Source organism: Delphinus delphis, chromosome 1 (genome assembly GCF_949987515.2).
Source record: "Delphinus delphis chromosome 1, mDelDel1.2, whole genome shotgun sequence".
NCBI lineage: Eukaryota > Metazoa > Chordata > Mammalia > Artiodactyla > Delphinidae > Delphinus > Delphinus delphis.
The window spans coordinates 25,517,474-25,530,763 of record NC_082683.1 but is presented as its reverse complement, the minus strand read 5'-3'; the positions used below and the strand labels follow the sequence as shown (position 1 = coordinate 25,530,763).

General features: G+C 39.8%; 1 protein-coding gene across 1 annotated transcript in view; it reads right to left on the bottom strand.

Annotated features, from left to right (window-relative positions):
* The window catches only part of RBBP4 (RB binding protein 4, chromatin remodeling factor), a 17,497-nt gene extending 4,207 nt beyond the window's left edge, over positions 1-13,290 (bottom strand). The window contains exons 1-9 of the mRNA XM_060018487.1: positions 13,149-13,290; positions 12,441-12,588; positions 9,301-9,446; positions 2,546-2,719; positions 2,086-2,201; positions 1,812-1,972; positions 1,589-1,715; positions 1,098-1,175; positions 336-412 (exon numbers count right to left, since the gene is read on the bottom strand). Coding sequence (XP_059874470.1) covers positions 336-412; positions 1,098-1,175; positions 1,589-1,715; positions 1,812-1,972; positions 2,086-2,201; positions 2,546-2,719; positions 9,301-9,446; positions 12,441-12,588; positions 13,149-13,164 — 1,043 coding nt within the window. The 5' untranslated portion in view covers positions 13,165-13,290. The remainder of the gene's footprint in view (positions 1-335; positions 413-1,097; positions 1,176-1,588; positions 1,716-1,811; positions 1,973-2,085; positions 2,202-2,545; positions 2,720-9,300; positions 9,447-12,440; positions 12,589-13,148) is intronic.

Genomic DNA, 13,290 nt, shown 5'->3' with positions numbered 1-13,290 from the left:
CCAATGCAGGGGACACGGGTTCAATTCCTGGTCCAGGAAGATCCCACATGCCGCGGAGCAACTAAGCCCACGAGCCACAACTACTGAGCCCACGTGCTGCAACTACTGAAGCCCTCACTCCACAACAAGAGAAGCCACCGCAATGAGAAGCCCGCGCACCACAACGAAGAGTAGCCCTCACTCGCCGCAACTAGAGGAAGCCCATGCACAGCAACGAAGACCCAATGCAGCCAAAAATAAATAAATTTAAAAAAAAGTTAAAACAGATTTACCTTGAGTAATTCTGGAAGTGTAAGAAAATAACTCCACAAAGAGTAATAATTAACAAGACTTACCTTAAATCCCAGACATTCAGTCTGCGATCAGTACCACTGGAAGCCAAAATAGTCTCATTGTGAGGTGACCACTGAACCTATACATAAGAAAAAAGCCATCAATTAGAAAATTGAGGGGAAAAAATCTAAGATTATATTTAACAATTTAACCCATTACTAGACCCAGGATATCAGCTCTTGTTCTATTTCATATTTTTGAAGATCTCATTTATTCTTATTGTCTAATTCCAGCTTCTAGCCAAATGTCATCCAGTGCTGACCTAAGAACTAAAGTACAGATCACACACAAAGTAATTATTTACCCAAGTACTTATAATGAATTCAGTATTACACATAGGACTGCAAAGACTATAATGTACTCCTCACAGTGCCCTTGCATTAAGCTTCCAACATAATGTAACAATTATTTCTTGAACTGAGTCAGAGGGCTTTGCATATGGAGCTTAATTAAACGGATGAGGCAGAAAACATGGAGTCAGTACTTTACGAATGAACTGTGAAATTAACAGATACAGCAAGTTATAAAGGATAAAGGAGTGGAAATAAGGGAAGAGACAAGCGTCAGGAACAAGGCAGATAAAATAATCAGGCACTAAGTTTAATATAGAAACAATGGAGGGAAAACAATCCCAATTCATACAGAGATCAGCATAGGCATAAAGATGATTTTTATTCTTATAGCAATAGGATAAGGCACAAGTGTGCCCACTCCCACATTCAGGTTTCCCTTGGGGTGGGGGGAGGAGCATTAGTTTCTCTCACCTGGAATATTTCATCCTTATGTGATTCAAAGGAATGCAACTTAAGTTTCAGATTTCTCAGATCCCACAAGGCAACAGTCTACATACAAAAATGAAAGCAAGTACAATCAATAAAATTTTTTTATTGAGAAAAAGAAAATCCATAACTAAAAGATCTCTGTGCATTCAAAAGAAGCCAGAGAGGGACTTCCCTGGTGGTCCAGTGGTAAAGAATCCGCCTTCCAATGCAGGGGACACGGGTTCGATTCCCCGGTCGGGGAACTAAGATCCCACACGCCGCAGGGTAAGTAGGCCCGTGCAGCGCAACTACTGAGCTCACACACCTCAACTAGAGAGCCATGCACCACAACTGGAGAAGAGAAAACCCGCGCGCCACAACGAAAGATTCTGCATGCCACAACTAAGACCCGACACAGCCAAATAAATAAATACTAACAACAAAAGAAGCCAGAGAAATCCACCCTGTTTTCTTGTAGAATAAATCACACTGACCTTGTCAGCTGATCCTGTGGCAAGAATGAACTCACTATAAGGATTGAAAGAAAGGCAGTTCACTTCAGCAGTGTGAGCATCAACTGAGTGGCTCGGTTTGGAAGTATTGTTTGAACGAGTATCCCAGCTTTAGTAAAAGAGAAAAAACAGGAAAAATGCTTGAAATGGGTAACTAAATATAAAACTTAGATAATATATTGAGAAAAAAATGGATTCTACTCACATCATAAGTTTCTGATCATCAGCAACTGACCCAAACAGAGACTCATGGAGCAGATGCCAGGAGACGTCTTCTACTACTGCTGTATGCCCTGTAAAGATGGTCTTCGCATCCACAACTTTTCCTTCCTTTGGAACAGCACTGATGTCCCATAGGCAGATAGTCTTAAATGAAAAATTAACTATTATATAAAAGGGTCTCACTTCCTGACACACCCCAGAGGAAAAAAACTGATATAACTAGCCCAGATTTGCTTCAAAATGTAAAGGATACGCACATGGTCATCTGAAGCACTAAGTAAGTGCCCACTGAGATTTGGGTTCCAAGAAAGCCCGTAGCCTTCCTTCTGATGTCCACGGAGACGCAAGTCTGGGTTGCACTCTCCAGAAGGGTCTACAAAGTAACAGACACATCAAGACTATCCAGTCCACCTCCTCTTTGGATCTACTAAGTATAATGGAATTTTTATCAAGAGGTCTAAAGCTCTTACTTTTTATGAGACATACAGACCCATTATGACCAAACAGATAATGCTTAAGAGCTGCAGATTCTATCCTATGTAAAAAAGCATTTTTTTCCCCATGTAGGGAAGAAGGATGAAGGAAGAGTACCCACACATATCAATACAAATATAAGATGTTAAGTTATACAAAGAATAACAAGCAATTAAAATTGAGAGAAGCAATGTATCCCCACAGTGACTCATCATTTGTATTTGAATCGAAGAGGGCAAGTACCTGGTTTAGAAGGATGTTTCGTATAGTCAAAAACAAGAACATCACTGGATGGAGTCTTTGTGGCAATGATGCAAGGGTTCTGGGGCATATAGCGTGCCCTGTTCACTTCTCCTTCATGGTTGATCTTGATTTCTATTTCAATTTTTCCACTAACCGAGCCAAAACCTCCAAATTCTGTAAATACAATAAATTAACTGCAAATGAGGACAAAGCAAGAGCTACTCTATGTCACTCAAAGTATGACACAGGCAAGGCTTTTAATCAACGAACTGGTGTAATACTAGAAGCGATCTAAAAATTTGTTAGCAGTATAAAGTGCGTTCACATTCCTTATTTCATTTGATTCTTAGCATAACCCTACAGCGTAGGGTTAATGGAATCTCCAAAAATTTTACACGAGGGCTTCCCTGGTGACGCAGTGGTTAAGAATCCGCCTGCCAATGCAGGGGACACGGGTTCGAGCCCTGGGCCAGGAAGATCCCACATGCCGCGGAGCAACTAAGCCTGTGCGCCACAACTACTGAGCCTGCGCTCTAGAGCCCGCGAGCCTAGAGCCCGCGCTCCGCAACAAGAGAAGCCACAGCAGTGAAAAGCCTGCGCACTGCAACGAAGAGTAGTCCCCACTCGCCGCAACTAGAGAAAGCCCGCGCGCAGCAACAAAGACCCAACGCAGCCAAAAATAAAAAATAAGTAAATAAAAATTTTACACAAGAAAAGAGAAGCTCAGAGGACCTACATTAATTTGTTTATGGTGACTTGACTATGGCAGAACCTAAACTGAATCCCTATTTTTCTGATCCCTAGCCTGGTACTCTTTCAGCTATACCTGCAATGATTTAGGTAATAATATACCTAATAAGTATTACATTACTATCTAAAAGTAAGGAACACTATTGACTCCACTTCAAAAATTCTCACTAAGTGGCTTTCAAGCCTCACTTAAACTATCAAAAAAAATGTGCTCAATAAATAAAATCAAAGTTACTGTTTTAATGAATATTAAGTACACAGTGTGCTAGGTACTAAAGAGTCCCTTTTACTATTTATTTGAAACTCTAGTTTGGGATGACCTTTCTGAAATACCGTCACATCTTTCCTCACACCAGTGAAGAAAAACAGAGCCACAACAGCTGGTTCCACTTTCCTGACCTCCCACTTACACTTGCCAACCAGAGTCCTTGGTTGAAATAAACCAGGTAGGCAAGGGCTAGACAAAAACATTTTTTATTCATATTTGACTACTGTATGCACTTACAGAATTCTCCCAAGTACCATTATAAAATGTGTAACAATATAATTTGTGATTATGTAAATCCTGGCAAAGCAATATTTAAACAAAGGTAGTTAATAAGTAGCCAAAGAATTACAGAAGGCAGCATGATAAGGTACCTGAGTAACAGTCAGGCCATGGCATAACTGACTCTGCCACTTACTATCTTGGTGGTTTTGGTGAAGGCCTTCAATTTCTGTGAACCTCAAACACCTTACCCATAAAACAAAGTTATGAAAGTAACTTGTAGATGAAAATGACACTCTGAAGGACAAAAATCTTTTCAAAAAGCAGAGACATAGTCGGGTAATATAATTAGCAGATAACTTTCAACCTCAAAATAACTTTATAAGTTGAAAAGCAGTGGTTTAAACAAGCTAAAAACCTAGAAACAGTTCAAAATAGACTCTAAAAGAGAAAAAACCCCAAACACATTAAACAATTTCCCCCCCAGAATTCTAGACCACAAGCATCTACATTGTAAAAATAGAAGGCATGATTAGGATATGTGATCTCAAAGAACTTTTAGTCCAAACACAGGGAGATAAGATAAGCACACAATTATAGATGACTATGACAGAAAAGAATAATTGCCAGAAAAGAGATACCAACAAGGAAAGAGCAATAGCTGGCATGGAGCCCACAGAGCAAGGGGTAATTGTTATATGATGTGGGTTATTTCAGTATCAGCTATATACTTCTAATCAGAGGCCCCCCCCCAAATGTAGTTGAAGTACAGTAATAAGAAATCAGCTTAGAGGATTCACAATTGAGATTTATGAAGATGAGGATTTATCTATTTAACAAATAGATTCCCCAAGTTGAAGGTGATACGCAAAAGGCCAAATCTGATGTAGGAAAGAAAGACTGAGGTAGAAATGTACAATAATTTGAATGACTATAAAGGTCTAACTATGTTGCCATTTTGTTTGCTTCTCTCCATATAAAATACCATTTAAAAAGACTGAGACTGGGGCTTCCCTGGTGGCGCAGTGGTTGAGAATCTGCCTGCTAATGCAGGGGACACAGGTTCGAGCCCTGGTCTGGGAGGATCCCACATGCTGCGGGGCAACTAGGCCCATGAGCCACAACTACTGAGCCTGTGCGTCTGGAGCCTGTGCTCCGGAAGAGAGGCCGCGATAGTGAGAGGCCCGCGCACCGCGATGAAGAGTGGCCCCCGCTTGCCACAACTAGAGAAAGCCCTCGCACAGAAACGAAGACCCAACACAGCAAAAATAAATAAATTAATTAAAAAGAAAAGTACCAATGTCACCGTGGATGTGAGGATTAAATTAGTCAATGCTTTTGAAAAAAAAAAAAAGACTGAGACACAACAATATAGTAAAAGTGTCTAGCCTGATGAATTTTTACATATGCATATATCCGGGGAACTACCACACAGATAAAAATACGGAACATCTTCAGCCCTCTCTTATCCTCCCACAAGGTACCACTGTGTCCCTCCCAACCAATGCTGCCTGACAAACTAGATAACCGGCATTCTAATTTCTACCACCGTACCGTTTTTTTGAGTCCATAAACATTTTGAAACTAAGAAGAATAAGTTGTAACGTCTTGAGTCAAATATTCCATTATTTCATCATGATTTAGTAATAGTTTATTATATATTGAGGCAAAAGACTAAAGATTACTTAAAAACAAAAACAAACGCCCCCCCCCCAACCCATTCCCCAAATAAGTTGCTAAAAATAAATCTGTTGATATTTGAAGATCTTGGTAACAGAGTCTGAAGTAAACTTTTAAACCGAATCTATTTTCAGGCTTAAAATGTGACCATAGCCTGGCTGAATCTAATATAAACACACACATTCTTTTTAATGTCAAAACAAGCCTAAGCCAGTTTTCAGTTCTTTCTCTTTGAAAGTTTAATGATCTTTTGAAGCTGTCTGCCACCAAGTACCTCAAACCAAATGGGGTCAAGTAGAAGGTAATCAATTACAATAGTTCAATCTGAGAGTCCAGGACATTTCATCTGAGAGCAAGGAGGGACTAGGAAGCTATCTATCTAACAACAACCCAAGAAGCTTTAAGAGATATTAGTATATCTACTTCCAGCACTGTTGAGACCACATGGAGAGCACCTGCCCCGCTTCAAGCACCAAGCTTGTTCAGTCATCCGAGGGTGATGTGAAGGACAAAGGAGAGGTAAAAGTAAGAGAAAAGGAAGGAATGGGAGCTGATATGCTATGTAACCTTTGGGCAAGTTACAAAACAACTGTAAGCATCGGTTTCCTTGTGAGGATTAAATAGGGCGAAATACAGTCATACAAATGTATCATACATATTACTGGTATTTTTCATAGTTCCTCTATTATTATTAGTAAGGGGGATAAAGGTATCATCAGAACATAAAAGTAAATTGGTTTGATGCCACTCAAAAAATTCAGTTACCAGAAAGACTGGAGTGTATGTTAAAAGATGCCATTTCAAAAGCCAGGGAAGACTTATATGAGGAATCTAAAAAAGAATACAAATGAATCTATATACAAAACAGAAACAGACTCACAGACATAGAAAACAAACTGATGGCTACCAAAGGGGAGGGGTTGGGGGGATAAACTAGGAGTATGGGATTAATAGATACAAACTACTATACATAAAATAGATAAGCAACAAGGATTTACTGTATACTCAATATCTTGTAGTAACCTATAACGGAATACAAAAAAATCCAAAAAAACCCCCCAGACCTAATGAATCACTATGCCGAACACCTGAAACACAATACTGTAAATCAACTCTACTTACAACAAAAACAGTGAAGAAAATGGATTAGTCAGCAAATGGCATTAAAAGAAATTGCTAACCACTTAGAAAAAAGCTCAGATTCCTATTTCATCCCTAAAACCAAAACAAATACAAGGAAGATTAAAGTTTTAATAGTCAAAACACAAAAGTACCAGAAAACAACAGCTAACTATTTTAAAATCTTGGAATGAAGGCCTTTCAGTGAATGACAAAATCGGAAGGACACCAGAGGAAAGCTGGATAATTTAAAATTCATAGCTTCTAAACAAAACAGGACTCAAAATTATAAAATAAAGAGGGAAAAAATTACCTATAACCTATTAGTTAGGGATAACTTACCTTATATAGAGAGATAACTCAAAAGAAAAAATGAGCAAAAAACATAAATAGGCAGCTCAAGAGAGAGACAGACAGACAAATATTTTAAAATAGGTCCAACATTACGAATAACTTAAAAAGCCAAGTAGGGAATTCCCTGGCAGTCCAGTGGTTAGTACTCCGTGCTTTCACTGCTGAGGGCACGGGTTTGATCCCTGGTCAGGGAACCAAGATCCTGCAAGCAGTGTGGTGCAGCCATTAAAGGAAAAAAAAAAAAAAAAAAAAAAAAGCAAAGAGTGTAGTATTACATTCAATGTTGGCAAAGGCATGCAGAAACAGACATCAATACATCTGCTATTGGTGAAATTGTGAATCTTTCTTTGGAGGGCAACTTAGCAGTACCAATTATAATTGAAAATGTTCTTGCCACTTGATTAACATTCCACTTAATCATTCTACAGCAAAACTATGCAAGATACATGTACAAGAACTGTTTTTGAAGCCAAAAGATTGGAAACCACTTAAATGTTAATTGAAGGATGGTTAATTATAGTATAGTATACAGCCATCAAAAAGGAGGCACATCTCCATATGCTCACACAGAAAGATGTCCAAGATACACCAGGCCAGGAAACTGTATTTTATGCTGTATTCCCAGTACCAAGAAAAATTGCCTGGCATACAGTAAGTACTTAATATATTTGTTGAATGAGTGATCCAATAAATGGGATAGATAAACCATTCAGAAAACTATCAATCAGAAAGCGATCCATAAGGGATAGATTTACAGGGGGAGGAGGGTTCACAGTATTTTATATTTGCTTCAATTTTTTTTTTTTTTTTTTTGGCTGCACTGTACAGGCTTGCCCAATCTTAGTTCCCTGACCAGGGATCCAACCAGGGCCCCCACAGTGAGAGCATGGAGTCCTAACCACTGGACCAGCAGGGAATTCCCTGCTTTATTAAAGATGATTTATTATATTACCAATCAGAATATTTGCTTTATGTCTAAATAACCAAAAGTCCTATTTAAAGACAATTTATTTAATAAAAAGGAAACAGGCTCAGAGAGGCTAAATGATTTATCCTCAAACCACACAGCTAGTGAGCAGCTCAACAGGGTCTCAAGCCCATCTTCTGATTCTTTTTTTTTGATGTGGACCACTTTTAAAGTCTTTATTGAACTTGTTACAATATTGTTTCTGTTTTATGTTTTGGTTTTTTGGCCGCAAGGCATGTGGGATCTTAGCTCCCCGATCAGGGATCAAACTCGCACCCCGTGCACTGGAAGGCGAAGCCTTAACCACTGGATTGCCAGGGAAGTCCCAGTCTTGATTCTTAAGTTCAGTGTTTTATCCCCTCAATCACTGATGCCTACCTAGAGAATAACTCTGTAGTAACCATATCCTATAGTTCACACACTTGGGTCAGCGACACAAAATCATGTTTGCTGACCTTTATCCTAAGGACTTATTTTGCATTCTATATTACCCTAAGCTAAATATGGAATGATCAAAAGAGTAACTATACATTACAATCCTGGCAAGTAACTGGAACCCAAAATATCTTAGATAAAAGAATGGATTCTGCTAATCAGGAGAAATCTAAGATAAAAAACATTAAACATTCATTTTTGGCACAAATCTCAATACTGAGAGCCTATCTTCTACCTCCCAGTAATAATTTGAGTTCAAGGACAACAATAAAGGAAACCCACTCATTTCTATCTCTTCTGAAAGGGAAAAAGTATTTCATGAACAGTTAAGCCCTTAGGATATCTCCTAAAAATAGGATATAATTAAACACTCAATTTTTATGTACTATATAGCAAATGCCATGGTTAAGTCATTTATACCACTTAAACCCGGAAAGTGTAATTTAAGCCAGTGTTTTTCAACCTTTTTTTCCCATTATTGCCCCTGTAAGGAACCTTGTAGGACATTTTTTCTGATACCTTGATGAAATTCCTGTGTATTTGTTTATGCCTGCTATGTATTTCTGTGCTTTAAACAGTTCAAAGAATAAGATTGTTTTCACACACACACCCCTCTGAGAACCAATTTTCACTCCCGCAGGGGCAGTATCTCCCATGTTGAGAATGCAAGCATGCGTAGCAGTAATATATGGTGGATTTCTGCTTCTTTCAATTCTAGAAATTTCCCCACCACCAAATTTAGTTGAAGAAAGTTTACAGAAAAGGTACAGAACCAAGTATGTGTTAAATATGTCTTCTGACATCTAATATCTATACTGCAAAATCAGGCTTTCCAAAGCTTAGTTATCTTGTTCCTAACTTGAGAGACTACTTTATCAAACTGTACACACTCTTTATTATAATTTAGAGATATGAAAAATATAACCCATATATCATTCTTTCCTTCACCTTTAAGATTCCTACCTCCTTTTTCACTGTCGTAGTGTGAAGCATCAAACTGAGCATCATCGTTAGGGAGCTGCACACTGGCTATCACAAGGTGGTTTTGTTCATCTGATGTGTGTGTCCCCAGGACAAGTCGATGAATACTGAAATCTTTCCCTTCTGGTCTATAATAGGAATATATGGTCAGTATTCAAATCAGTACACTAAGAGAGACTACAAAGTCAGTGACATACATGTATGCACAAGGCACTATTACAACCAGGTTTTCAGAGGAAGAAGTCATTAAGAGCCATAGTTCCTACTTTTCACATATCTTCCATAGAGCTGAGTATAAGGACCGCAGAACACTTAATTTCATAATTATTAACTTAGCCAAATATTTACAATTACTTTGAGGAAAAAGTCTGATGGCATAAAATACGAATTAGCTACTCACCCTTTACAAGGAGTTGGAGGGAAAGAAACCAATTGGTGGGTATACTACCACTTTAGGTTACTTCATTAGGTTAACGTCATTAAAAGGAAAAGGAAGTAACATCAGGTAAACTAACTGTTCAAATACTACTGAAGCACAAAGATAATTAAGATGTGATCCATATCCTCAAAAAACCAGGGACAATTAAACAGTCATATACACAAACATTTTAAACACAAGTCAACATATAATTCATGAAAAGTACCCAAGAACATGGAAATTTAGATACGAAAGATTAGTTCTGGAATAAAGGACACGTTCTTAGCAGAAGTGTTACCTGAGCAGGTCTCAAAATGAGAGATAATCTAGAAGAGGGGGACAAGGGCTTTGGAAGACAGTATTCTAAGGGAAGTAAGCAAAGGGAAGATTACAAAGTGCCAGACACCACGTTAAGCATTTCACATACCTCATATCACTTAAACACCATAACAACACTCTGAAGTACTATTCTAATTTAAAGATGGTTTGGGAAAATTAAGCAACTTGCTTAAGATCACAACTACGAACTAACAGAACTAGAACTGAAGTCCAAATCTGACTTTGAATGTGGGAAAACAAAGTGAGAGAGAAGGCTAGAAAGCAGATAAAAATCAGACTCTAGGGTACTGAATGCCAGCTTAAGGCATTCTGGACTCTTTACTGTAAGGAACAAAGAACCATGGAAAATTTATAAGGGACATAGCATCATCTGAGTTACCTCAGAAGGATTAATTTAACAGTGTAAAGCAGAGGTTCTTCAAGCGTAGTCTCAGGAACAATAGCATCAACATCATCTGGGAACTTCAGCATGCAAATTCTGAGATCCACTATAGACCTACTCAATCTGAAACTTGGGGGGGAGGGATGGTTTGTGGTGCTCAACAATCTGTTCTGCAGGGAATTCCTTGGTTGTCCAGTGGTTAGGACTCAGCGCTTTCACTGCCATGGCCCAGGTTCAATCCCTGGTCAGGGAACTAAGATCCCGCAAGCTGCAAGGCGTGGTCAATTGAAAAAAAAAAAAAATCTGTTTTACAATCCCTCCAGCTGATTATGATGCCTGTTAAAGTTCTAGAACCCATGGTCTAGATGGGAAAGATGCTACACAAGAATTGATCAGGGCTTATAAATGGACTGTCAAGTGGATAAAGGGGGAAAAACCTAAAAAATGTCAAACCAAAGTCAACTATGAAAAGGAGAAATGGGAACAATAGAAAAAGTTGGGTTGGGACCTCCATGGAAAAAATATACTCAGTTTGAAATATGTCATGTTGGGAAAGCCAATAAAATACTCCAGATAAGACAGCTGAAAATTCAGGTAGCGCTCAGAAGTTGGATCTGGAGATAACTCAACAGAAATTCCTCTGCACAGAGTTAATAGGTGTCTACATGTCACATGGGAAAAAAACAGAGGAAAGATAAGAGGGCTGTCAACATAAAGTTGGGGATACCTGCATTTAGAAAGTTAAAGACTCAGAGCAAGTGAGGGAGGGAAGAATATTACAAAACTATGATTGTATGGTTTTTTGTGTTTAGAAACAAAATATGAATAAAAAAGAACACACACACAGTAAACAGTAGACATTAGAGATAGTTGCTTAAAGGACCCCACATTCTAAAAAAATAAATAAGTAAATGACATTGTTATTCGAGCAGAATACAAAAAAAAAAAAAAAGGGGAAGGATATTTGGACCAATGTCTAATACTGCAGAAAGATTTATTTACCTCAATTCATAAAGTAGAAAGCTACTAAGACTACAGCACAGATTTCAGCCTTGGGTTATTTAGTCTTAATTCACTGCTTTCCAAACATAGCTAATCACATTATATGGAAAGATTTTCTAGAATGACTTAGTAGGTATGGGGTGGCCAATATTTGGGATCCTCTGGTCCAGTATCATTTAGCACATGTCTACAGTAAATCTGGAATCACCATTCAACTATTCTCAAGTATCCTGCCGCAAGTTCCTAAGTGGTTTGAACTGAGAACTCCTGACAGAAATGACTCCACTTATCCTGAACTCAAGTAATTCTGATGATCAGCTGAATATGGGAACTCCTGGTCATGATAAACCAGCTTCCAGCTCTAAATTTCTAAGTACTTATTAACATACTTAGGACAGATGTTGCCATTTTTTAAAAAAATGCCAATGTGAAGGCAGCAGGCTCATTCTTAAGTTATTAATAACATTTATATAAAACTTGTTGAGCTGAAACGTAGCCAAATAACCGCAATTCGCAAATATCTTGACTTCTAAAGACCTGAGTTTTGAAGGAATTTACTTACTTAGTACACTTATAGAATTTCTAAATGTTCTGAATGGCAGGTACCATGTCACATTCATCTTTGCATTAACCAGCTACTACCAATGACTGTGAGATTCAAATTTCTTTTGTTGAAAGAACTGGACTCATCTTAACACTTTTTGAAAGCTGACAAATTTTACATAACTGTTTGGTCAACTATAGTTATAATACAGCTATTCAATTCAGAATCAGATAAAGAAGACAACATGTTTTCTCTTATCAGGTAAACTGCAAAGTTGTTTTACATTTTGCCTTTTTTGGCCTAGAAAAAAAATGTCACCACTAGGTTCTGATCACGTGCCCGCTACGGGTGACTGGAGAAAAGAAAAACAGGGAAAATCGATGCAAGAAATCTACACCGAGAACACAACAAAATAACGTTCAAAAGATTCCTATCACCTGGTTACATCAGGAAGCCACTGTGCAGTTAGGCTGGGCCACTCCAGAGCATGGGTCATCACCAAATCGTAAAGAAAAGGAGTGTTCTTTTTCCATATTTTGTATTCTTCATTGATCACACGTTCTTCTACTGCGTCATCAAAGGCTGCTAAAGCATTAAAAACAAATTTAAGTTAGCGACCACAAATGGAAACCGAGTAGACACTTTCAAAGCTACCGGCACGGCTCCAGAATCCCGATTCTGAAATGGAGGTTTGTCTAAATCTCCCCGAGGCGCAGGCACCAACACCGCTCTCCAGCTTCACGGGGCCTAACTGCTGGGGTCATCCCGGCCAGACGCCGTTAGCCGTTCGGGCGACGGCGTCGGCAGGAGAACAGAACCCGCGAGGAGGGCCGAACACCGACCCCTGCGGGTAGCGAGCGCTGCAGAGAGGACCCGGAGAGAGACAGGTAGACCGACAGGGAGCGCGGGGAGGGACCAAACACCCGCCGGGGCCCCCACCGCCACCCGCCCGCCGCTGCGCCGGGCCTCCGCTCCCGAGGAGCTGGCGCGCCGTTAGCCCTCCCCGCGGGGCGATTTCTCCTCACGCCTGCGATGGCGGGTACGGCACTCAGCAGAGTCCGGCCTGTCCTCACTGTTAGGCCGTGTCGAGGCCGCTACGCAAGCCCGGCACCCCCGCTCTCCTGTGGCCGCCCCGGCACCCTCACCTTCCTTGTCGGCCATGGCGGGCAGGCAAGCCGGGGGGTATCGGGTTGAGCTTTGCGAGAGGGGCGGGGAGGCTGCGGGCGCTCGCTCTGCGCGCGCGGCCTCTATTGTTTCCTGCTGCCCCTGAGTGAGGGCCGACTCGCG